At 38.4% G+C, this 27,525-nt stretch overlaps 1 protein-coding gene across 7 annotated transcripts in view; it reads left to right on the plus strand.

The window, feature by feature from the left end:
- Nucleotides 1–27,525, plus strand: part of NFIB (nuclear factor I B) — a 176,917-nt gene that overhangs the window by 118,590 nt on the left and 30,802 nt on the right. For all 7 annotated transcript variants that reach the window (XM_054186538.1, XM_054186540.1, XM_054186539.1 and 4 more), the window contains exons 7-8: nt 13,429–13,560; nt 16,068–16,252. In XM_054186538.1, coding sequence (XP_054042513.1) covers nt 13,429–13,560; nt 16,068–16,252 — 317 coding nt within the window. The remainder of the gene's footprint in view (nt 1–13,428; nt 13,561–16,067; nt 16,253–27,525) is intronic.

Genomic DNA, 27,525 nt, shown 5'->3' on the forward strand with positions numbered 1-27,525 from the left:
ACCAGCCTTCTTCATGTCACATTTATTGGTAGTGAACAATGTTATTGTTCAGATTCCTTGAGTAGGTTTACAATGAACCTTTACTTAATTTCTGTGCCATTGGGTAGCTACTTCAGGACTGAAACAGCCTTTAACTCTCTCTGTGTTTCTTAAACTAGAGAACTCCAAAAGATGAGAAAAAGAGAATAAAAGAGTTGAATCAATGTGTTTTATTTTTGCTTCCTCCCCTGTTCTCCAGCACTGCTGGGTCTAGTGAAATTTTACCAGATCCCTGGCAGAGAGGTTGTCTTTGAGACATTGTGAGGGGCTTTGTTTTTTCTGTCCTTAAGATGTTCTTCCATTCCTGCAGAGGGACAGATGTACCACTGTCCAGCCTCAAAACCATTACAGTGGGGGAAGCATAAGCCTTTTACCCCATGCCATTTATGTTTGGCTCCAGTCACTTTCTGAGGTTATGCTGCTGCTGCGGAAACACTGTAAGGTACTGACTGCAATGCTTGTCCTTGGTACCCGGCCACTCTGGGAAGGGCTATGTGGCAGCTTCTGGCATATTTGTTCTCCTGCTAGTTTGTTAGGTGCTTGATATCATCTTCCTACTAGCATCTGTCTGTGTAAAGCTCCTTACCAGGTCTTACCAGGATGTGATATTTGTGAAAACCTCTTTTCTGTTTCCTTATGCCTGCAAGAACAAAGATAACAGAAATAAAAGTTTGGAGGTGCTTTCTATGCCAGAGAGCTCACTGGTACTACTCCCTCTCTCCCATGGAGACCTGCATGTCATATGAGGTTAGGCATAAATGAAAAAAAAAGGAGAAGCTGTTTGAGATCACATTTTTGTTGATCCAATGTCACCAGGGGATGCTCATGTAGTCCCATCAGGCATTGCTTCTCCAGGCAGTCTCCAAAGGTCATCAGCACCAGAAATGTGAATCATTCCACATTACCCACAAAGGAGAATACGCAGGGGTATCATGTTTATGGATAAGTAGCCTCTCTTTTACTCTCATGCAATTTTAACTTTTCTAAAAGAAACTAAATTAGAGATAGGGTAGATATTAAGATACAGCATTAGAGATTTCAGTTTCATTGTTTCTGTTTTGGACCTGACAGAGCAAAGTCTCTGACTTCTGACCTGAAATGCTGTTATCTGTCCTCTTCCTGTCGTAGTACTTCCAAAAATGTTTTGATAAGATTTCCAGATGTTGTGTTTTATAGTGTGTTTTAGGGGAGTTGGCTGTTTGAAGATGTAATTCTGGGCAGAAATAAGTAAGCTTATTTGAAAAATGGGAACCTCAGATGGCATAAGGTTGGTCAAAGCCAATCCATGAAGGGTTATGAGCAGTGGCTCCGTTATCCAGTGCTCTAGTATTGTTATGCATGTTATCGTTCTGATATAAAAATATAAAAAAACCCTCTAATTAACCACAATTATTATTAAAAATAAATTTTTATTTGTATTTGTTGAAGTTGGATTATAAAGCCTTATTAAAGAAGAAAAAAGCTTGTGAAGCCATGATACTGTCCTTCATTGGCTTGCAAAAGTTTGTGGCTATTTTAAAAACAAATGTAACCAAAAAAGTATGTGTAACAGTTTCAAAAAAACAGATTAAAAAAAAATTACTGTAGATTTACAATGTTGTTTTTGAGTTTACATGCATTCAGTCATGGTGGGAAGATTCTGTAGTTTGTGCCATTATTTTTGCTATGTTAAAATACTTAAAATGTGGCTCTATTTGCATGATTTTTTGAAACAGGTGTGAGATCTTCCTGCAGAGCAAATAGGCGGGTTTATAACTGCAAAGATTTCTCCCAAACCTTCTCTCCACTGTTAGCCTTCCAAGTAACTAACCATCCTCCAAAAATCACAGACCCTGAGAAAGTGAAAAGCCATCTCTGAGAATGGTGCATTATTTAGAAATAGAGCCCTAACATGACAATTAGGAGTTCAATTTCCCTGTCTGCTCTCATATCTTGTGCAAGTCATTTGTTCTCTCTTGTACCTCAGTTTTTCCAATTGAATGCCTTAAGAACTTCAATAATGTCTGGATCATGTCTTACTTACATTTCTACCAACTGGAAATATATCTAGATCTGTAAAGTAGTTTGCTGTAAATCTCTTGGAGACTTCCCTTTTTTCAGGTAGCTGTTACTGAATTATTTACGTTTCTATATTAAACAAAATTTTGAGTTCCTGCAGCAGTGTCATAATACTTCGTGAAATAGATGGAAGTTGCTGCATGAGTGAATTTGCTGAGTGTTTCAGAAATTCTGGGGAGGATAAAATTTTGTACAGTAAAAAAAAAAAAAAAGTCACCCTCCTCATTTGGAAAAGTAAGTTGTTAAAAATACAACAAAAATAGTGACTAGTGCAGTGATTAAAATGTACTTTGGATCTAATAGGCTAAGAACTGTTGGTGAACATCTTGAGTTACTAGCTGGTAAGTAAATCAGATACTCTTTCGTTAACGCGTAAGGAAACAGGAACATCAGAAGAACATAGGTGTGTACACCTATGGCTTCCCTTCTAAAAGCTGGCTTGACAAAGTGCATTAACATAATAGCAGACAATTTCAGTATTTGTCTTTGAGATCTGTTTTACTGTTATAGTATTACAACACTGTATGTTGTAAATAAATAAAACAGGGGTTATTTGCACACTGGTCATGATAGAATTGGAGAGATTCATTTGGATTTCTGTAGTAGTCAGGTGTCTGGAAATACTGAATGTCAATATACAATGAAGTGAATTTTAATTTTACAGTTTCTTCATCATGTTCACTCTCTTACACCTCACCCACCTCTACCAACAGTCAAGACTTGTCAAGATGCCAGCATACCATTAAAACTGAAACAGCTGGACCACCTTCACCCGTTGATTGGCCAGCAGCTGTTGGACCCTCAACTTCTCAGGTCCCAACCCCCTTTGTTGGATACCCCTCTTCTGGACACTTGTCCCCTTTTGCTTTCTCCCCACCCACCGGACACTCCCTCCCCATTGGGGTCCTTCCTGATGGTTCTTTCCTTCTTGGGCCCTCTTCTCATGGACCGTCAAAGATGGACGTTCTCATTTCTGAAGTGAGGGAACTAAAAGAGGAAGTAGTTAATGTGGTCCAGGAGCTGAGAACGGTAACAGATCACCTTGGCTTTTTGGTGGCCCATGTTGGACAGAGTTCAGGATTTTTTCCGGCTCCTGGTGCTTCTTCTGAAGGTTAATGCTATAGAAACTCATAGTCTCCATCTAACAGATTAATTCATCTTGCAAAGCTTTACCTTGATGAATATCTGTTAAATGCATTTCTGTGTTTTTGACTCAGTCTGAGTTCTCAAAACCCTTGTATGTCAAAGCATGCTTTAATGCCATTTGTCTTGTTAGTAACTTCTGTTACATCTGCCTTTGTATTTTTTAATATTTCAAAATACTCTTTAGTCAATGTATACACACACATAGACATACCTTTCATATATATATACACACACCCCCATGCACACCTTAATGATTTATATGAAGTTTCTGTGTTTTTAACTAGTGTAATGTGTGCACAGTAGTCAAATGCTGCCACTTGGTAAGTTTTCATAACTTCACATTTGTAAAGTCAGAGGTATTTTTCAGCAAGAGTAACTTTTCAAAGTGTATTTCCAGAGAAAATTCTTAGCCATGGCTTCTCTTAGCCTGTTGGCTTCTGTGACGCTTAAAGTGGCATCATGGTAACAAACAAGAGCATAAACAAGGAAGGCTCGCCTTGGAGGCCACAAGTTGCATTGTCCTCTTTCTTCCTGGTTGCAGAACAAGACATTGGTAGCGTTCAATGAACGGGAGTTATGTCTACTTGCTAAAACACAGGTATGATAGTTAAAACAAATTTAAAATCAATAGGGAATCGGTTTACTTTTCATTTCCATAATGGCAATTTTACAAGAGAAACTGCTGGTACATAAAGTAAGTTAAACATTACTGTCACAAAATGAACAGTGCTTCCTTATCCTTACAGCATGAAAGCCTGAAGGAGCTTTCAAATGCTTGTTTAGTTAAAAAGGTAGAGAGAGAGAAAAAAATCCATGAACAAGGACAGCAAAAACATTATCTTAAAATGAGTGAAGTTGTTTCTACATCAAGAAAATTTACATCGTCCATTGTTGGGTGAGAATGATATTAAGTTTACACTCTCTCCAAAAATAAAGCAGCAGAGATTATATCTGTTTTTCTGTGTTTAGAATAGCTTTAGGTCAATTTACAACTTGTTCATAAGTATATTCAAGTATTCAGAGTAATAGATGAGGAAGTTGCTACTCTGGGCAGAGCAAGGACCTGACTTTTCCTTCAGCCCATGTACACTTCAGTTTCTGAATGAATGAAGAGTAACAAAATGTTTAGAAATATGGACAGAAAGACAAATAAAGTAGGAAGCATACAAAAAGGTTTACTTTTTTGCTTTCTTGGAAATGGCTGTTATTTGCTCAATAAAGTCACTGTAAAAAATCTCATTATAGGTTCTTTGTCTTTTATTTTGACTAATCTATTGTGGCAAGGCCTATTACTTAATGTTCTCCATGTGGGATTACTTAGGGCTAGCATACGCATTTCCCACATACAGCAGTGAAAGTTGTAGGCGCAAAAGGAGATTTTTCTTGTATGCGTAGCACTTACTCTGTGGCAATATCCTGTTACATTGATGGTTACTCTAGATATCCTTTGGTTGAAATTAGTTCATAAAATGCATGTCTTAATGCAAGATTTGGCCCAGGAGCTATTAAGTGTAATTGTTGTATCCCAATGTTGCTAAATAAGACTTTTCATTATTTTTGAAACTGATCAGCTCCTATTAGAAATTGTAGGTTAAGTTTTATTCTGTATCATCTAACCTATGTGGTGCAGAATATCTTCAGTTACCAAAAGAATAGGTATCTAGTACCTCATGAATCACAAGTGTCTCCACTGACATTATTTTCCAGTTATGGAACATCCATGAGTTGGAGAAAATGAATTTAGTCCACATCTTGTAACTTTTTTTAGGCATCTCTCCTTTTTGTCTTCATTGATAGATTCTTTGTTTCTGTTCTGTATATGTACATAGGTTCTCAGTTTCTCCTTTTTACTGCTTTCATGCAAACTGTATCAAACTTGATCAAAGTAGTATATTTCAGTGTGAGTTAATGATTTTATCTCAGTTCAAAACCATTCCCCAGATGGATATACAATTAAATTAATATAGCACACCTATTAAACTATCCTAAACTGTAACCAGTATAGACTATAACAGTAATACAAAGGAGGTGCCATAACCTAAATGCTTCTAAATCAACAACTTCCCTTACATTGTTTATCTCAAATGCCTCTTTAGTCTTATTGCATTAGAAATAGGGAATACTTTTTCTGACTTTTGCAGTTAAGGTTACAATATTGATTTCATTTTCCAGCCAAGTTCCTTGGATTCTCAGCATTAATGAGATGTTATAGCTGTGCATTTTTCCTTGGAGTTTGGATGACTTTCTGTAGGATAATTTAATAAATGACTAAAATGTACTCTAAAGTCTTTATAATTTGTTTGTCTTTTTAATTAGATTTTCTCACAGTCTCCCATAATGCTCTTCTATCAGAGCTATCTAGTGGAATCACATCTCTTAAGAATGATTCATAGATGATGAAATGGCCCAGTTTTTTTCTGAAGTGTAAAGTTAAATAAAAAAGTAGCTGAGTACCTAAAGTACACTGTAACTGCTTAAGGCTTATTTATTGCAGTGCAGAGTACTTGGGGCCTCATGTGGGTTTGTTGATGACTATATATATATATTTGTTATAGTACATTCTTTGTGGCAGCACATTGTATTTTTGGTCTCCTGCTTTATATATCTAACTCCAAAGTTGGCCTCTTTACTTGCAGTGTCTGCTCCATGTTTAACAGGTGGTCACACCACTGAGCTCTGAGTTACTCCCAGGTACTTCCCATACGGCATCTGATGGGCTGTGCTGGTACAGAGGTGGTTGGATAAACTGAGTCTGCAGCTGTGGGAGAAAGTGAAGCGGGAGAGGCTGACGGGGTGAAGTCTGGCACTCTGCCCCCTTGGGTCGTTGCGGAGCTGGTGGAGGCATTCTCACCTCCCTCCAACAGCAGCACCCCAGCTCCCCATGGTCTCCTTGTTTCTGATATGAGGCATGCACGGTGAGGAAGGCTGGCCAGCTTTGTGCCAGCAGACCAGTGCATGGAAAAAAATGGTTTTTTTTCTTCTCACAAGAAATAGTACAGGTATGATAACGCAGCCATGCTGATTATGAGCATTTCCTGAGAGGTTTACTGTTACTTCCTGATGAGGAGTGGCAAGGTGGGTTTGAAGGATGAGAATGAAGAATTGCTGCCCGCTGTTCTCGCTGGATAGCATGCCATAGTTTCAGCCTGATCTTAGTGGGAATAGATGTAAATTTAAATAGGAATAATCTCTTCAGTATGGCAGTTAATTACTTACATGTCATATGACAGTGTCAAACAACTGTTAAGGGATTAGGTCCGTATGTCCCATCCTACTGTTAAGTATTTTTTGAAATTACTTTGGGATGTGGATGTTTTTGATATGTACATATTCAAGATTAATGCTCTAATCTGACCATCATATCTTTACTCTTCTCCTGTTTTATAAACTGAGTTTTGTTAAAACTGAAAAATTAAAAAGAAAAAAAAAGTTAATTTTAGGAAATGTGTATGCAGCTTTCCCCATTACCCTAACTTAAATAACCATAAACTAGAATTATAGTTTTGAAAATCTAGTGTATGTAATTTTAATGGGAACTGCACTGAGTTGTTTTACTTTCTGTCCATAAAAAGTAAGATACTCAGTAATGCAATGGAGAAATTTGATTGTCCAACTTTATACAGTTAGTCACGCACACCAACAAAAAGCATCCTACAACTTGTTTGTACAGAGACTCATCTGGGTGTCCGCCCCCTTCCCCCTCCCCCAGTATGCTGGGAGATGTAAGGGGAAGGTAGATACAACCCTTTTATCCTATGTCTAAAGCTCTTTCAGTTGAGGAAAAGAAAATTGTCAAGGTTAACACATCCCACAGAATGTAGCTGTTGGCAATGGAGTACACTACTCTGCAGATTTGCTTGTGGGTAAGGATGAGAAGAATGGCATGTTTACTCCATCTAAAGGGTTTCTGACTCTCATGTTTTTGTTGTCTGAAAATTCTTGCATCACTTTCTTCTCTTATCTATATTAATACTTATTAAGCAATGCAAAAGAGAATAATGTAATTTATTAGAAAAGAATAATAGAGAATGAACAAGGAAATAATTCAGTTCCTATTGCAAGAAATTTACTCTTGTTTTCCTGTAGCTTTTCTGAATTGCAATATTGTTGTAGTGTTTTGCTCACCAGCTTGCAGTACTGAAAATGCCTTTGGAAGAAATTCTGGTCTAGTTCCTCTTCTTAGGTTTTTCACTACAAACCACAAAAGGTAATACATTGAAATGGTTTCTCTGTTGTGAAATGGCAAAACAGCACAACAGAGTGTTTGATTAGCCTTGGGCATGGTTCCTGATAGGAAAACCAGTGTCACAGTCTGATAGACTGGATTGTGCAATATCGGAGGTGTGCCTGTGAAAATAACGTTGGCACTAAGTAGGCTGATTTGAAGATGGGAGGTTACTAAATCTTTGTACACTGAAATGTTATACTCTAGTATAAAATTTTCATATGCAAAATGCTTTTCTACACTTTCTACTTGATGTAGAAGCAAAAATCAAACTGAGATCAGGTTTTTAAACGTGTAGAGAGCAGCTCTCTTCAAACCTTAACATTGGCTACTCCTCAAGTTCAGAACACTCTCAGCTGCTAAGCAATGTGAATATATATCTTCATGCAAGACCTCACTGTTTCTCTCAAAAACGAGTACAAGGGCCTTCACACTGAGAATTGCCATACGTGTCTCAGAAAGTCGTGGAACAGAACTGATTATGATTTGGTTTTTTTTGTTTTGTTGATTTTCCACTCAGGAAAACACTGATTGTGAGAACTGAATTTTTCATGGAAATAAGTAATTTAATTTTTAGGAGGGTTTCTCTCCGGTCCAAGATAAAACTTACAGTGAGGGGGAATGAGAACCCAAGAAGCCAATGATTAGGGCACAGATTTGGATGATGGGAGTGCTAAAAGCAAAGCCTGATCTCTGCCTGGTACTGAACAGGATTTCTAGCAAGTCTTTCTCTGTTCATCAAGTATCTCAGACACGAAGATGTTCAGGCACATCTGTCTTTCTGTCCTATTTATTCACAAAAATATGTCACCATTCCTTTTATTATGAAGAAGATAAATGAATTAAAATGTTTTGATTTTCAGGATTCTTGGTTTCCATCCAGCCCCAGTGCCATGTCTTTAGGACAGATATAACAAAGCCTTTTTTCTTACAAATGAGAGGTGGTTGTGCTGTAGAGTCACTCAGCTGTCAATATTCAGTGTTAGGTGCCTTATTAAGACCTACAGTTGAGAAATTCAGAATGCTTACAGCATTAAAGGAAATCAAACTGAGCACATCTGAAAATTGGTGATGCTGGCTCTGCCTGTGCAGAGTGGCTCTGCTCGTTCTTCACATGCACAGGTGTAAAACACAACTGATTCTGGGATTTGTCATGATTCATCATCATCATCATCATACAGCTATCCAATGTGAATTTAAAATTTTGCTTCAGTTTTCACACATGCTTCACACAAGCGTACCTACCAGATGTGGTGGAGGCAGTGGAGAGTGAGGCCCAGCTGTGTGTGATCTAGGTAGTGTATTCTGCCAATAGATATCCCAGGTACTGCCTCTGGCACAGAGTTTAAAACTGAAAGGGTGCCTCTTACAGCTTGCCAGTGGTGCTATGGGCTCCATAGATTTCCTGCTTTCACTGTGGTTATACATACAGTAAGCTGAACGTTCTTTTATCTTCCTTTCTCTGGAGGTGATGCTACACTGATGAGTTGTAAACTAATCTTTACAGATTGTTGTCTGCAGGAGCATACCTTGTAAAGAAAGACTTGTGAAACAAAGCAGTACAAAAGATATCAATAAGAAGAGTTAAAGCCAAACTGGATTAAAAGAGATTTTAGTATTTGTTTATCATTTCTTCTTACTCTGCTTGTGAGCATGTCTCATGAACAAGAAAGATAACCTGACATGTTGTGGTGGTGAGCAAGAAAGCAAGTCAGGTGTCCAGAAACAGGCAGGTGGATATTTGAACTTGCTCTGGATCACTGCTCGATTCCAGACGATTTCTCCTAACAGGTGTCTTGCTGAGTGGTGTGCCAAGGTGACATTCGTCCAGGGAACAGCCTGGATGACAAGCTGCTTCAGACTGAGAAAGAGGGTCTTTGCTTTGATGAGGAAATTGCCAAAACTCTTGTCTCATTAGTGTTTCCTAAGGTTCTTTGGAAGGGAACAACAGTTTAATTAGAGGCTGACGTAAACACGTTTCTGCACACTTTCCCTGCAGCATTTTATCACATTAGAATTGATCAAAATTGTTGCCGTGGGCTGTCTTCAACAGCTATACATCTGGAGCACCATTTGTGCAAGCTGCTGATGAACAGGCTACATACGCTACGCTTCACAGCAGCTCTTCTGCCTTCTTATGCAGATAGATTTACCTTGTTGGGAGATGAGATGATCTAACTCCTTTTATTTGCATAAGCCCTTTTTTTCCTTTGAAGTGATGCTTTAAAATGTATAAATAACATGCCACCATTTGCGTGCATACGTACTGTATCTCCACAATAATATGAGAATATGGGCAAGAGTGATTCGGAACAGCACTGAGAATTTAAAAAAAAAAAAAAAAGCCCATTTTTCACATTTGAAGAAAGTTCTCGGCAAGAGTCTGATTAATGTTGAACTTCTGATAACTTTGTCCAAGTACTTTTGGCATCTTTCTGCTTTTCATTGGTACTTAACATTTTTTCCAAAAGTCTAAAAATAAATCACGCTTGAAACTGTTTTATTTTCATTCTCAAAGTAATAAGGATTGGAATCTCATTCCTGAAACTTTGACACAGATGTTAGAGCAAGCGGCCTATTTTTGTGACCTCTCTTTGTCATTCGTTATGTAATTATCAGTATATAGCTAAGCTCTATGTAGCTACTAGACTATATCTCATGATGTGGAAAAAATAAGATGTGGTTTAAAATGAGATAAAAGTGTATTTTCTATTACATAGAAGCTACTAGTAAAATCTGATGAAGTCTCACTGTCACTGTAACTCATTCTACTTTATTTAAAGGCACTATTTCTTACAAGCAAAATTAAAGATAGTGAAAAACTGCTTTGCGTTCCCCCCCCACTTCCCCCTCCCTTTTTGTTCTTGCAACTAGTAACTCCCTGAAGAAATGTAACTTGCGTGTTTTCCTATTAAAGCTCTAAGCCTCCTCTCTTGGTCAAGGAGGAGACGGCTGCAGCCTTTCTTCCTAACCTATGCAAACAGTTATTGTTCTGTCGCCCCTGTCGCTGCATCTGTTACTTGGCAGTGGCAGGAGTGTGAATGCTCCGTTGGGATGGCCAGGCACATGCGGGGAGAGCTGCGGGGGCAGCGAGGGGAAGGGGCTATCTGAATTACTTCTCAGTGCGAAGTGCATTGTTTTAACAAGGAAGCCGCTGCCCCCACTTCAGCCGTTGCTCTTTGCAGTTGCCCGTGCTATATATGACGAGTCTCCTTCTGAAAGCAGTTCATGGTGGTGTGCTGTTCAGCGCACGTTACAGTCATTGTTTTGGTGGGTAATGAGTATATTTATGGCAGTGCTGTGTTTTCTATTCCTGACTACCGGTCATGTTCACTTTGGTGAGGAAAACAATTTTCTGTATGAGAAGTTCATTGTATTTTCTTTGTAAATTATCATGTCTGTTTTCTCTGTGCTAACTACAGTTCTTACTTCTGTAAAGTAGGAGCAGGAATAAATTACACATTTTTAAAGCAAATGCTAGGGTTATCATAGCCACCAATCTCCTTTTCAGTAGATTCTTTTCAAATTAGTGATGCCACTGGGGGGTTAATGGATACTCTGATTATATTGCACTTCATATAGCATACTTCTTTTGAGCAACTAAAATATTTTCATTTTGAAAAACACAACAACTTTTGCTTGTTTAATGAAGTAACAGTCACCAACCAAATTAAATCTCTGTTGCGTTCCAGAAATCAGAGCTGCTGACGCATGCAGATGTTCAGGAGCTAGGCAGCTCTTTCTTTCACGAGTTCTTTTGTTGAATATGAGCTTTACATAAGGAAAAGATTTTCCACTTCCAGCCCATAGTTTGTTTTTTCCTTAGGGAGATTTAAATGCAGTACTTTTCATTTGAAATAAAATTAAACTGTTTGTACATTCTCTCTTTTGTCATAGCCTATACGTGGTAGAGTCAACAAGATACTTGATAAGTTCTGTGACAAGTACTGATGACCACAGCACTGTAGCGGGAGGCTGTGTCTACAAGCTATTAGGCACACTTACCTTTTTTTGTCAGACTGTAATATTGCAGTGTTTCTGTAGAGACAGAGATTGTGCATGCACAGAATGACAGTACAAAGACAATAGCTGGTTAATTTTGTCCTGGGCTTTTATAAAACCCTCCATATGTTGCAGAGGTGTGAGAATTTTCTTGCTCTGATGGAACTAGGGCCTTGTATGAAAGAGCTAGGGCTGGCATTTGAGCAGCAAATAAAACATAATGAAATATTTGAAAATCATTCTAGAATTAACGTGCCTTCTAATCATGGTTTGCCTATGCAAAACTCAATTTGAAAAAATTCAATCTTGCAATTTTAAAAATTATTTCTTAGATTGGCAGAAGGTATTCAAGAAAACTATAACCATTTGGCAACTTTGTCTTTGCTACCTGCTGATAAATTCAGAGAAACAAAATATTCCTCCATTTTCTTCCTCAACAATTTATTTACCAGATTTTTGTAAGACAGCTAGAGGTTCCTCTGCCAGCACTCTGTGTTTTTGATAGCAACATAAAATTGTAACAGATCAGTGTAATGAAAAGCATGCAGTAACCTTTGTTGTATCTGTTAAAACTGAGTAAGTGCTGAATTGCTCTGTTGTAAAGCAATTCCTCGCTCTTGCTGAATGTTACGCTGAATGAGATCCTTTCTCAGCAGCCTTCTTGCAGAGGTGAACCTTGCAGGGCACCTGGGAGGCCAGCAGCCGTGGCAGTCAGAACCGCAGGGGAGCAGGGGAGCTGCAGGGGGGTGCTGGAGGGGCACCATCAATGTCTGCTCTGGGCTCTGCAGGCCTTGGCAGCAGGATGGGGCAGAGAGGACAAGCGGTCTCTTGGTTTGACGGGTCCTGCGCTAAGTATGGCTTTGAGGGTGGAAACCCACTCTTGAACTCCAGCTGGTTCAGAAAGCACTGGTCTGATTTGGTCTCGGTAGGGCGCTCACATTTTGCAGGCCTGTCTCTGACTTCCAAAATGATTGTATCATCTCCTCCAGAATAGCATAATACTGTGTGCCAATATTAAAAGTGCCAAAATCACTCTAAGCGCTAACACGGTCCATGTAGGAAAGTTAGCTGCAACATGGCCCCACTCCAGTAAAGTACTTAAGAAATGACCTTTGCTTAAAACACGGGTTAGTTCCATTGATGTGAAATGAAACCCACTTATGATCTTGATGTGCGTCCTACAAAAATATTATAATTAACTTTGAAATAATTTGGTGCAAAGTCCAACAAATATTGTTTAATTAATTTAAACTGTCAGAAAGAATCCAGTATTTTTGCTTTCTAAATGCAGTATCAGTAGCCCTGCATGGTAGAAATCACACATTTGTCCCTGCCAGTTTGTTATCTTCATGCAGTGAGCTCTAAAGAGATGTTATTGTTGATAGGGAAACTGGAAGGAAGAGGTGGGAAGGCCCTACTTGAGACATGGAAAATATGAGACAGGGAAGTTAAAGTATCCTTTATTCTTAGGGAGGTTACATTGTTTCACTATGGTTTTGGGAAGGGTAAGGGATGGGTTTTGAAATAACAAAATAATAAATACCATAAACCGGCGTATGTAAGGCAGTTACTGTACACACCTGAGTGTAGGTGTTCCATTAAAAAGTGCAATAAAGATTATGTGGCTGTTGAAGGAGCAGATGATTTGGTGATGTTCTGGGGAGCTGAGAAGTGTCTAGAAAGGTTCTGAAGACATGCATTTCTTCCCTGTTTGGCTTGTCTGGTATGAAAGGAATGTAGTTTCTGTTTTGCAGGACAAAGACCAGTTAGGGGATTATTGTTCATTCTCAAGTTTGAAAGCAATAGTTTAAAATTAGTTTATTGGTCATAGGGGAGTTAGGTCACCAAACAATATTTATGCAAGAACAGTAAAAATAAGTGTCTTCGGTCTACAAATTGATGTGTCCTGATACGGGCTTCTAAGCTAATGTCACTGTTCTATTGCTTTTCTATTGCAGATATGTCTTCTCCTACAATGAAGAAACCTGAAAAGCCTTTGTTTAGCCCTACGTCTCCCCAGGATTCTTCACCGAGACTGAGCACTTTTCCCCAGCATCACCACCCAGGAATCCCAGGAGTTGCACACAGTGGTGAGGGTTATGGAGGAGGAAGAAATATCTCCTTATCCATTTTGTCTCTGAAATACCTCCTTATTCATTTTGTCTGTTCTCCTTTCCTACAATCAGATTGTGATGCATTTTTGGAGGCTTTCTTAGAGACCTAATCCCGTTTATAATACCAATGACAGTAGAAATATAAGAGGTTGGGGTATCCTTGCAGGAACGCTCATTGAACTCAATTCAGGTAGTCTGACTACTGCAAGTTACCGGAAAGGATTTAGGATTAACCAGTGAATAAAATAAACTGTAAAATGCATTAAGAAAGTGACAGAGGAAAAATCCTCCCCATCTTTCCTCCTTCCATCTACATCCTTTTTTATTATTGTTGCTATAACTATGTTGTGATTAAATACCAGAATAGGTAGGGTTAAATGCACAAGAGAAGTCACAACCATGGTCACTATGTGACACAATGAAATAAGTACCAGTGCTTCTTTTGAATGCTCTGTCTAAAGAGACAGAATTCTGATAAATATTTTTCAACATCTGTTTTCTGAAATCCATGGTAAATCCATAGTAAAACTTCACTTGAAGTGTGAAGGAGACACTTGAAATGTGGCAGAATGCATGTTATCTTGAGTGTTTCTCTGGAATGACAGGAAAATTCCAGCATCATGGTCTGTTTTATTTTAGAGGTGAGAGTGACCTTGATTCTTCAGATAATAACACGGTCCTCGGAAGTCTCCCCTCAGCAGCTCATCCTGCTTCCTTATAAATTGCATATAAAGGGATTCATTTCTTGAGCACAGTTGGGTGACTAGAGGAATAAAGCAGACTTGAGGACTCTTTCTTCTTATTAACATGCAGTTCTGCTTTGAGAAGTTTCTGTTTTGTGATTTCTCCACGATTTCAAGTTCCTCTCTTTCAATTCATGTGTAAGGACTCTTTTCCCCTTAACATGCACTTATTTTGTATTATGAAAGTGAGCCTGGACTCATTCTGGTCTCTGTCAGGTTTCCACTATCAGGAAATACTCAAGCACATCAGAGGCGCTGGGTGAAATGGAAGGGATAGATTTCTGCTCACTTTTGTTTGTTTTGCACAGCTCCCACGCGTCAGAGCAGTAACTAATGTTTTATCAGTAAACTGAACTGGTGGGGCTGTGATTAAAATGAGCCTGTCACAAAAGAAGCTTCCATAATTATTATTGACCCTATACTTACGTGTAGGTCTTCGTATTTTCTTTAATGTATAATTTTAAGATATATGTATTTGAGTGACAGTCATAATCTAATTTGTAGATGAGCTATTTACTTGCTAGGAAACCTGATTTCTATCTGTGTAGCCTGTTCTGTCATGGTTTTGAGATTTGCTAGGTTTTGATTACCAAGTACAGCAATTTTGGAACATCCCTACTACTGTTTTTTCTTGGGCAAACTATGACTTGGTTCCAGCTCAAAAATAGCAAGTAATTTAAAAATTAAGTTGAAAAAACCCAAAGATATGAGAGGTGGTCCAGAAGAGCAGTGTTGGTGTGCTGGTGCTGATACAGTATAGAACCATGAGCAGTTTATGAAATACCTTGCTTATACAGTCCAGATTTTGTACCCTCCCACTAATGAAAATGAAAACACAGTTGTCCTTTCTCTTCTTCCGTTGAACTCAGTACCTCCTTTTTAACCCATTGCCAAGTAGGTGCCCTCTAGGTGTGTAATGAGGGTGGTAAGTGGGTTGTTGTGGGCAATGTGACTGAAGAACACTCTCCACTCCCAGCAGGACGACTCGGCAGCAGCAGGATATGCTGTACACTCCTTTCACTGTGAAAACATTGCAGGTTGTTTAGACATTACATAAAGTCTATAGATGGAGAAGTGTGTGTTTGTAGGGGCTGGGAAGAAAGAGAAAGCAAAGAAAAATATATATAGGGTAGATACTTTTTTGTTTGTCAGAGATATTTTTATTGGATGGCTTGGTTTCCCAGGCCCTGAAGTGGAATGTTCATTAGCATTTTCGCAAAGCTCAGCTAATGCTCATGGCACTATTGATGAGTAGCTGTTACTCCCTCCCCACGTGAGGCAGGTGGAGTGCAATGCAATGAGGAACCACTAACTGTTTCTTAGACTTGGTGACTTTACTCTCCTCTGTTGGAGTGCTGTGGATAAAAGTGTAGGTTTTATTTATTGAGTAAAATATTTGTTTGGTTTATTTGGGCTCCAGATGGGAAAACTGTGTAACTGAAATGTCTTTTATGCTGGAGAATCATTACTGTTTAAAGAAAATAAGAAAAAATACGATGGCATAGCCCACAAACCCAAAACAAGATAGAGTATTTATGAATTTGAAACAGTAGCACTTTCAATTGCCTGGAGTGATGTGAGAGGAGGACACGTAAGTTTTTCTGTAAAGATGCCATGAAGCAAGAGTGCAGTGTCCTGATTTATAAATGACTTTCTGTTTTTCTTGCTGTAACACAGAGGTGAAGAATTTTAGAAGAAACAAGATGCGAAGTAATTTTAATTTTATTTTATCTTCTCCAGTCATCTCAACTAGAACTCCACCTCCACCTTCACCATTGCCATTTCCAGCACAAGCTATTCTCCCTCCTGCCCCGTCTAGCTACTTCTCTCATCCAACGATCAGATATCCTCCCCACCTGAATCCTCAGGATACTCTGAAGAATTATGTACCTTCTTACGACCCGTCCAGCCCGCAGACTAGCCAGGTACTGTAAAAAAATGCGAATCCTCCAAAAGAAATCCGATGAGGAATGTGTGTCTTCCAGGATGCCTAGACTGGTATCTCACTATTTGTGGTCTCAGAGCAAGCTGGGAGCTGGCGTATAAGTGTATAAGCATATATCCAGCAACTTTTCCTGCTCAGCATGGTTGAATAAAGGGCACGCATCCACTCACTGTTCCTCTGTTGAACACAAGAAAAATACTTGTCCTGAGCGACCCAGCAGCGCTAACAGGGTAGGTCCTAGTGCCACATCCCTCCTGCAGGCTGGGCACATCTGTGGCCATGCAGGGCTGCAGGGGATGAAGCTCCTGCTGCCAGATGGAACAAGGAGTGCACTGGTGCGTAAGGGCGCATGCATACACACACACGGACATACAGGTATATTGATAGACCGACAATGAAAATAAACTCTGGCAAGGTAATGCGTGCCTTGTTCTGTAGGCACCTGACCTTTCCTTGCACAGATGCAAAGAATTACTGCAGTGAGCGTAGCACAGACCCACAAAATGGTTTTTCTTCCCTTTGTAGAGAACATGCCGCTACACCGACTCAGACTTGTCTCTGATATGGGAAATTAACATGGGTTTCATTAGCGAAGTAATTTGTGAAGGACTGTGTGCAAATGGCTTTCCATGATAGCATCAGCAGATAGCTTTAGCATGTGATCTGCACTATAGGATAAACTGCAGTTGAGACTTGGTCTGTCAATACTTGGAATATTTCCAGTGTCAGTGTAATGTAATCTTTGCCGCTCAGGCTGTTATTTATTTTTGATGCCTTGTCTGAAAGACGCCTGTGGAGCCCTGTAGCTTGTGCTTCAGCATGGTTTTTTTGGAAGAGCCTTGGGAATATAAGCTGGAGAGAAAACGGTCAGGTTTTCCTGCTCCTAAGAGTTAGGTTACTTTGGAAAGACTGACCTATCAGGGACAAAGGGATTGCTGTGACAGCATTTTGTTTTGGGCTTTGTTTTGTGTTGTTTTTCACCAATAATGACAGGCTCTCAGCCTGCGTTTCAGGCACAACAGCAACAGAACTCGAGACTGAATCAAACTTTCTATGTTGAATAACAGATACGTCCCTTCTGGGCTGTTCAGAAGGTCATTGTGGCTATCGCCTCCATGGGCTAATGCTCTGGTCCAGCTGCATGACTTTCTACATATTTAAAAAAAAAAAAAAAAAAAAAGTGAGTCTATGAAATAAAAATTTGCTTTGAAGTGAGAAATCCTAACGTTATTTTTGTTGGTTACAATATTAATGCAAATTAAACCAAAAAGTGAAAATGGAGTATGTTGGCTGTAGAATACAAATTGCTATCTGCGCATGGATTAAAAGTCTTTCAGTCCCATATAGCATTTTTGCAGAGACTCAGCTGGGAATGTTGCATGCAGGACCTGATTTTAATTTGTGCAAAATTTCCATGAATAACAAAGTCTAATTAAGACATCCATTAAAAGTCCTTAACGTTAATTCAGTGTGGAAAATCTTAGAGTTCTGTTGGATTTTTTTTTTAAACTGATGTCTTAATTAGGCACTATTAAGGGAAAAATTATGCAAATTAAAATCAGGCCCTTACTGTTATGCATTTCTTTAATTATTCAGTGCTTGTTTTACTTACATTTTAATTTCTTATATATATTAAAAGAGCAGATTAGGTGATAATCTCTCTGGATTGTTCAGTGTTCTGCTTTGGATCATTGCTGAAAAAATACAACATCTCAATGAAGTATCTGACTTTCTTTCAGACAGTTGACAAATATGTCTTATGATTTTAACATTGAGGAGTATATTCATTGAGCAGGAGAAGCGCTTTCAACTCTTTGTCCACCAAGAGTCTTGCTCTTGTCCCTTATCTGTGGTTCAAAGATTAATCTTTAGACCTTAAGACAAGATAAAATTTTACTCTGCTGATTGTTTTCAGAGTAGTAGCAAACTCAAAACACTTCCTATTCTTGTGTTGTGTCACCATAGGGGATAACAGGCCAGACTGGCCTCAATTTACTACTTTTGTCACCTTTCATAACCTTTATATTAGGGTAATGTTTTTCATTTCATTTGATGTTTGATTTAGCTCCAGAGAAGAGGAGACGGGGTTAAACAACACCAAGTATGGGATTACAGACATCTGCATCAGCTGTTCTACACAATTTATTATCATTAATCACTATTATTAGTGGAATCTCTTTTAAATTTAATTCTTTAAAGTTCACCCCTGAAATCTGCTGTACATTAGAGGAGTTGCATGCCCAGTCATAATATCTCTAAATAGAACAGTTAAAGGATGGCTGTACAAAAAGTAAACCAGCAAGAATAATTTTTTGCTTAGGAAGAGAAGAAGCAGCCGCCTGTGAAGTTCAGTGACAAAAGGGAATTGTTCTGATACAATGGCACGCTTTGAGCCAAACCAGTTTTTCTTTTCTAAATAAAACATGAATTTTTATTCAAACAAATTTAATTATTATAAAATGCAAAACTGCATCTGTAGGAATACCACATCAAATTTAATTATACTTTCCCACCTCAAAACATACTCATTTGGATTTCAAAAGGAGAACTATGATGATAGTTTTAATTTCAGCTTTAGAAATAGAAAGGATGGATACCCTGACAGCATTTACCTAAAATGAACTGTTCCTCCCCAACATCTTTCAGTAATACGCTAATTTAGATTGTTACGACAAGCTACTGAGATGCCTTGTACTCCCCACAGCAATTTTGAGATTAATTACATTACTGCTGCACTGATTATAGTGAGACAGTCATGCTATTCAATAGAATACTTTAAGTAAAATTAGTTTAAAGATATAGAGCTCCCATAGGTTTCCACGGTGGGAAGCGGTGGCCAATTTTCTTGACATAGTGTTAAATATTCCAAATTATGTGTGATGAACGGTCAGGAAGTTCAAACAGGCCCTTTGGCTGCAGTGAAAAATTATTAAACAATGGATGATCCTAAACAAAAGAGAACCGTGGCTGTTGGTTTCATACATATCTGCTTTTTATCCCCTGTTCAATACGGAGAATAAATAAACAAATATACTGAACAGAAATGGACCCTGTTAGATACAGAGCTGGACTTTCCTCCAACTAGTAGTCTGAAAAGTTCCCAAGGTTTTGAGAACTGCTGTACTTTCCACTAATTAAGTAATGCTACTGAGCCCTTTTCATTATATTTATTTCAATGCCTTTCTTCTTAGCCAGGCACATGTTACTGGATGAGATTGTGTGTGTGTGTCCATATCCATATTATGATGGGGTGCTGGTCTCTCCACCGTTAAATTGATAACTGGTTACTCACTGTAAGTTTCAGCAAAAACTAATTGATTGTTACGTGTCTAATCCACCTACAGTGTTTATGCATGTACAATGTATTGAGGTTTTCAAAGCTACCACAAATTTTGAGCATGTATTTCCTTTTTGAATGATTACAGATGGGTGAATCTTTTAATCTTGGAAAATATTACCTCCTCTGTGTGTATGTACACACGTGCACACACACACAGAAATGTGCCCACACTTGGAATGGATTAATAACTGAGAGTGTATGAATCAATATACAATATCAAAATCGGACTTCTGGTGAGCCTGACCAAATCACCAAGCACAATAACACTTGTGTGTCTGAAGTCAAAACCCAAAGCTCCAAACTTAATGCCCCGTTGAGTTAAATGGAATAATTTCCTGATTAAGGTGTGGTGAATCACAGAAAAAGGGTCAGAAAGTGTGATGAAGGAAATGATGGTAAAGCAGACCATGATAAACAATGGTAAAGCAGGGTAAAGAATCCTGCTGAAGAACATCCTGGCATCAGTGAGAATTTTTTTGTTTTTTTGATTGAACCAAGCAAGCAGAAGTAGACAATCTTGCAAGCCCTTTGAATTTGGATTATGAAGGGCACAGTTTACTGGTAACTTTAAGTCAAATTGTGTGATATTTTTGATTAAATACGCAGTTTTCAATGGCATGGTAAAACTGCCTCCTGTTTGGGGGACTTAAATATTGGACCGTTTTCCTCTTACGATAAATGTTTTACACTGGTTGCATACAACAGTCCAAGTGAACTGCTGTCCACATATTGACTAAAATTCCTGGGGCTGGTAAAACATACTTTGTCACAAGGTGGGCTAATCTGCAGCTTTATCTTTTTAATGGTTTTATCATTGTCTGAAGACAGAAATATCTGAACTGCTTGAGAAGAGCTGCTTCTGGAAGCTGGTGAGGCCATTTACTTTCCTCTCGTACTTGATGGGGGTATTCAATTTTTTGTTCAATGCAAGATAGGCATAGTCTTCGGGAATGCCAGGCAGATGCTTTGTCATTCTTCAATACAGTAACTGCAGTCATTTTGCAATGAGGAGGGAATCTTGTGAGGTTCTGTTTGGTCTGGTCAAAGGGTTTCTTGTTGGTTGGTAAGCTGACACAAGCGATATGTGTGCATATGGTTTCTTTGGAATAGCTAGCACCTTTATTTGTTGACATTTAATAGTTTTCAGCTTCTTGAGCAAGTCTTCCCTTGTAATTTTTAAGAAGCTATTGAAGATTAAATATGGCAATGTGCTGTTCTTAATTGTAATTGGGAGGCAGAGAGAGAGAGTACTAGCTTAACTGTATCTACTGACAAGGCCTTTAAAGATTTAATTGAAGTTGCAAATTATTACTTTGTATTTAGTTTGCTCATTTTTAGTTTATTAAATGCACAGTTATAAGTCTCCAGAGTCTCCATTTAACCCAAAGATATCTTTTGAATATTTATCTACAAAGAGACTTCCTCTCCCATGCTCGTGTAACATGGACTTACCCTGTTGTAAAGGCAAATATACAAAGCAAGCTAGATATTTCCTTGTGCTTTACCTGTTGACAAATAATTCAGATTTTTTGAGCTCACAGATAGAATTGTGATTGAGGATGGAGGACTGTTCACCTAGAATGTTGTATGATATCAGGGTCTGAACGTGGGTTGCTGAAGCTCTGCAGTTGCTCTCAGTTTCAGCAGCGTTACATCAAGAGGAAAATGCTTTCTCAAATGCATGAGACTCAGAGCTTCATAGATCAAAGTCAACACCTTGATTTCTCTCAGAAAGTAGTACAGAAGTGGTATTGTCAGCCAAGAACTGTCAACAACATGTTTTTTCTAAAGCTAATTCCTCAAGCAGGCAGGTAGCTGCGTGTCACACCACCTGAAGCTTTTGTGTGGCATCTCCCAGTGAGGTCTGTGTAAGATGTGCTGTAGCAATGAGTTACTCAGGGTGCAAGGGTATGGAAACTAATGAGATTCATCTATATGAAAAGTGGTAAGAGGCACTGTAATAAGGCAAAGTACATTTCTGTTGCTACCATAGTGTCCAACAGCGGACAGGAAATCTGTATAGCCTTGCTGCTTGTTAAACAAATGTTTATGGTACCCACCAGGTTCAACCTGAGGTGAAACTGCCCTGCAGTACCTTCTTCAGTCTCACTGACAGTGCTCTAATAGTACCATTCCCTTATGTTTAGCAGAGTCTCAAAGGCACTTTGTTATATTACTCAGATAGGTAATAACTTAGAGGATATGTAATGTGAGGATATGTCTTCTGCACATTTGATGATACTGCCTCCTGTACCATTGAGCTTTCTCAGTGGGAGACTAACACAGCCATTGGATGTTTGCAGGTGATGTAGCATTACTGACGTAAAAGGCCGGGTTTGCATTGTATAACATCCCCCCTCAAAAAAAAAAAAAAAAAAGCGGGGCAGTTAGAAAATTGGAAGATACTTCTTCCAGTTTCTTTTACTTGTAGATTTTCTGAAACATCCATCACTCTCTGTGGACATCACAGAGCACAATGGCATGGACTCAAAGACAGAAGTTGCCAACTATGCTCTCCAGGTTCGTAGATGGGGATAGTAGACAACTGTTAAAACCAGGTATTTGGTACATGAGCAGGGGACCAAAATGTGCAGAACTGGATCTTCTACAGCTTCATCAACAAAATTAGTTCAACCAATGGTCTCAAAAATACACTGCCATAGGGCTCTTCAGGGATATTCTTCAGCATAGTATCTGAAATTTGTGATTAAAAGGGGCTGGAACTGTTGAGAAGAAATGGGTGACAGAGTATTTCCAAACACAGTGAATCCAGTTTGGCTAAACTGCACTTGTTGGTTGATCACCTGGCTATAATTGGGTAGCCTTCTTAGGAAACACTGAGTTTCTATTGAAAAGCCTGTGTTTTGAGATGCAAATATATTGTTCTCCAAGTACAGTGGTTAGCTGGAATACTGTAATTTTTATTAAGCTCTGAGACTTCTTTCTGAAATACCTAACACAGTATCATGTGTAGCTGTATGTAGGAGATGCACAGGATGATTTCTGGCCTTTGGCCTTTGTTGATTATTTATTTGAAGATGCTTTGTATTTAAGATTCCAAGGAATATTGTGATTATTTTATTTGGAATTTGGAATTATAATTATTTTGTAAAAAAAGATACTGTGCAAATATAAACATAAAATATGTTTTATCATTTAAGCAACTTAATAGTTTATATGAATTGTTTAACATGTATGTAAAATTTCTGTTATGTTTGGATATCTCATGTGTAGGTATTAGTGTTGCCATTTCACTATGGCTCAGAAAAATCTTTTTAACACTGGAAGTAGTGAGCTACATGACAAAACTATGTCCTGAAATGTAACTGAAGACCTAAGGCATAAATGTGCTGATACTTGGGCAAATATGTGAAGAGAAGTCTGAGAGGAGGTTGGTTAATTACTGATTATAAAAATGTTAGAAAAAATCCCAGCAGGGAAAACAAATATAGTGAATCCTGATTTTAAGAAAGTCCATATTCATATCATATGTTACAAGTTTCTGTTCAGACTTCAGACCTAAGGACTAACTGAAAGTGTGCGTAGTGCGCACAATCAGATATTAACACTCCAACAGTCTTGGTTATGTTACAGCTATGGCAGTGAATACAACTCATCTGTGGCTTTGGGCACATGAATCACTTAATCTGGGGCAATTCAAGATAGTGTGAATTAAAAAGCTGCAAAATGTAACACAGATACAGAAATCAAATTAGCCTTCAATCCAACAATAGAAAAATGTACACCTGCATAAACTGGGGCTAAATTTGCCAGACCTTCTTTGCGTTTGCTTCTTTCCTTCTCCCATTTTCAAATGCACAGCTTGTTTATCTAACACAGCTGCCTCCATGTAATTTGCTTGAGGCTTATGCCTCAGGCATCATCTCTCTGCTTGTGAATCCATCACACAGACATATTGATGCCCTAGTTGATGGTAACAGTTGATTTTTCACCTGTAATGCATTTGTCTGTAAGAATCTCGTCAGGGAAAACGGGAACTAGAACCTAGAACTTGTTTTAAATAAGGACAAAATGAATTTGTATTAAATTATGTGCTATAAACATTTTCACTTGTAATTCCAGTGAATACTGTCCAAATAGATACATAGTTTCCATGCTACAATATCTTTTGATACAACGGAAAAAGTTAAAAGGAGAACAGGTCACAGAAGCTATTTCTAGCAGCCAGTTTTCAATAAGATTATGAATTGACAGCTTCAAAGGGTTATTTCTGACCATAGGGTTTCCCTCTTAAAAAAACAGGACAGAGGATTTGAGACATCCAGGAACCAGTGTTCTTGAGCTTGTACCACTATCAACTACCATGGTCCAGAATCTAGACCTTTAATTAAAAAGCCTTTAGTTTTGTGTTTGCAAAGATAGCCATAGAAGAGTGAACTACGTATAAACCAATGCAGCAATGTTGGCGTCAGTCTTAAGACAGGCCTAAGAATAACTCTGAGACAATTACACGATCTTGTTTTTCTAGGACTACTTTATCATCTTAAGTTGCAAACTAATTATGCTAACTTAAATATCAGTTTTGTTAACTGCTTCATTGTTGTTCACTACAAGTATGGACGTTTCAGGAAGGTTTTTTATCTGCGACATTCATGTAAGAGAGTTCGGGAGCGTACGAGACTGCTTTTCATAAACTCTGTTTTCAAATATAGCACACCCAGGAAAAACATTGAAGTTTTCAGAAAATTTCATACGTAGTATTTGCCAGGACAAGCTGTGTCAAAGGGAGGACCTTAGTTCACCTCTGAAAGACAGCTAGGATAGTTGAAGAACAATTATGTATGTAAAAGCCCCAGAAGGTATGTGCTCACCCGCAACTGAGGTTAGTTAAAAATTTTAATACAGGAAACTTTCAGCATGGGGGGAGAAGTTAGGTTCTTACACATGGTACTCCAAGCTCTGTCATGTGTGTAGTTATCCCTTCTTGTGTTATCTTGTTTGCCACGCAGTAACACCTGAAGAGTTATCGCACTATACAATATTTGACATTACTGCAAAATTTTAAAACAAATGTTATGTTAAAAATATGGAAACAGAGGTAAAGTACTTGAAAAAAGAAAAGAATAGATGGTAGAGATTAGAAAAATAAAACCAGAATAAATCATAAAGTACAGTCAGAACATACTTGGGGAAATGTGACAAAATGCAATAAAATTGTTAAGAGGCAGGTAACTAGGTTATAATTGCATTTGAAATCTAATGTGCAGTCAGAGTCTGAAATGTTGGAACCATAAGAATTAAACTTATTGATATAAGGAGTTTTTCCTTTTCTTACTTTGGAGGTTTTATTTTTCTGTCTAGAGGTTGCAGGCCTCAGTTTCGTTGTATTTTGTCTGTACTCCGTTTTGCGTGTAGGACAGATATGGAACAATGCCTACCATTTAAGAAGACACAGAAGAAAAGAAATAGAAATGTAGGCACTTGGTCAGGAGGACACAAACCACATCCACAAAATCACTAGCAAATTCCCTATGGATTTCAACAAAGACAGGGCTTCACCCTCAATTTGGATGAAGTGGGGTGATGCACTGCACTGCTGTTATGTATTGCACAGGGAAAAACATGGTTTACATGAGAATCTGGTGTAAGTATATTCTTTGTCTTATAACTCAGCAAGAAAAGGGTTTGCTCATTTTGACCATGCACACAAGGGCTAAGCTGGACTCCATGTCGGCCATTGCATTCCTGTTGATTGGGATCACTAGGGAACAGTAGAAGGTGTTAAATTGTTGTAAATTGTCCTGGTCTCCAGCTGTGTCCTTCTAATTCATTCGAGTCTGGCTTTGGAGACAGAGCTGCTTTGGAAGCTGAGGACACTGGCTGTTTAATCCATAAACTCCCTGGAATGTTCTTTCTTAGGTTTTATTAAAAGTTGATCGTTTTGGTCAGGGATTCTTAGTTGTTTTTGTGATATATTAGCACAGCGCATAAGCTAAGGCTCCTAAGGTAGCCCTGTGGTCACAGGTCAGTGTCTCCACCCAGGAGGTCGCAGACAGGACCGAGAGGTGGTAGTCCCTGCAGCAGGCTGTGTGGACAGATGGGCTTCCAGGGCAGGAGACGGGGCTTGCCTCTGCAGCAGACTCCCCAGAAACATCCTGAAAATACAGTCCGATGTAGCGATCCAGTCATACTGACAAGAATTTTGGTGTTTGAAAGAAAAGTTTATTATAAGACCTGCCTAAATTTCTGACAGTTTTCCCCACAAATGCTTCAAACTGTGTCACGGCTTCCTTACCTATGCCGGAGCCTGTTCTATTGCAACATCAACTTGCCTCTAAGTTTTGGAGTATCTTGGGTCATTTGTATGGGGAATTTATTTTAGGTAACTCTTAGAGATCTTCTGAATTTATGTTAGTTAAAATTTTCATTTTGTTCTAAGGCAGATGGAGTCAGATTTCTGGTCACCAGGACATCTGGTTTCAGAGGCTGGCAGGCCTTTAAAATAGAGCTCACAAAATAAAATTCCGTAAACGGCTGCTAAGATAGATGTCAAAGAAAATGGACTTCTTGACATATACTTAATATATGACTGCTGTAATATATAGATGTAATTTGTGTTCTTGAGGAAAAACCTCTGTAATTGCTGAGTGAGTGCCCCACCTATGACCCATTGGTCATGTAAGCATACAAGCAGATGCTCAGTAAACTTTTAGGCCACATTATTCTCTAGAAATTGTCTTGTATATATTCTGCCACATCTCATTTTCATTTCAAGTACACATAATAAGAGAGATCTATCTAACTGTTAAGTTTCACCTACTGAATAAAACTTAATGTAGCATGCCAGTTATTTGGGGATATTGTGTTATTTGTGAAAGTACTGTCATTCCTTTGAATCTGTACTACTTTATTGTTTTGAAGCTACTTTGACAGCTGACACTTATTCCTGTAACTAAAATCCTAGTAGTAACTTCTCAGCTTACGCCAACTAGAAACATGAATGAAAAAGTGGTAAATACCGCCCAATTTCTTTATTTGCAATATCTTGGGATTCCATGGCTTGTCTGTCACCACTCCTGCACCAGCAACTCCCCAAAGACAAGACACATTTATGTTTAGGGCGTGACTTATTTTTCTTTTAGAGGGGTAGTTTTTGGCCACTGCTCATTAGTGTACATTTTTACTATTATTTTTCATGGTTAGGCTTGTGATTTTAGAGAGGGAAATCGTTTGCTAACTGCTCAATGTTCCTATAAATACAAGATTGGTCTCTATTTGCACTTATATTTTCTAATGTTTTCTTCTAGCTTAGTTTTAGATGTCCTAAAGAACAAGACTCTCCCTTGGGAGCATTTTCAAAATCTAGTAGATCATACTGCCAGGAAGTTTCTCCTGCTATTAATTTTAAATTTCCTCCTTCTCAATTTCATTCCATTACCCCAAGTTTATACTTCCTGTACTTTCCAAATAATTCCTTCCTCTTCTGTGTGTTTATACTCTGCACATACTTGCAGTAATTGTCTCAGCCCGGTTATTATTTCATTACCATAGTTATGCTTACCTCTTTTAACCTTTACTTGTAGCAGTTGAATCAGGTCCTTTATTGGTCCATTTCTTTACTCTGAGTTATCTCAAATTTGACAAGATCCTTCTGATAAAAAGACTCCCAGTGTTTTTTACTTCATTTGGCTGTATTTTAAAATAGGAATCACAGAACACATAATCAGTTTAAGACAAAAGTTATCAGCCACTGCTGAAAAAACTATTTACTACCTGCTTATTTTTACTGCAATTTTTTTTACCATTGGAGTGTTTACAGTCATACAGAGTGTCTAAGGCACGTTTAACCATTGAATAAACATTTACTGGTGAACATTGCCAAATTCTGATGTGCCTATATGCAGAAAGTAGCACATTACCTTGATGACCTGTACCATAAGGTCATATGGAGA

Source organism: Rissa tridactyla, chromosome Z (assembly GCF_028500815.1).
Source record: "Rissa tridactyla isolate bRisTri1 chromosome Z, bRisTri1.patW.cur.20221130, whole genome shotgun sequence".
Classification (NCBI taxonomy): Eukaryota; Metazoa; Chordata; class Aves; order Charadriiformes; family Laridae; genus Rissa; species Rissa tridactyla.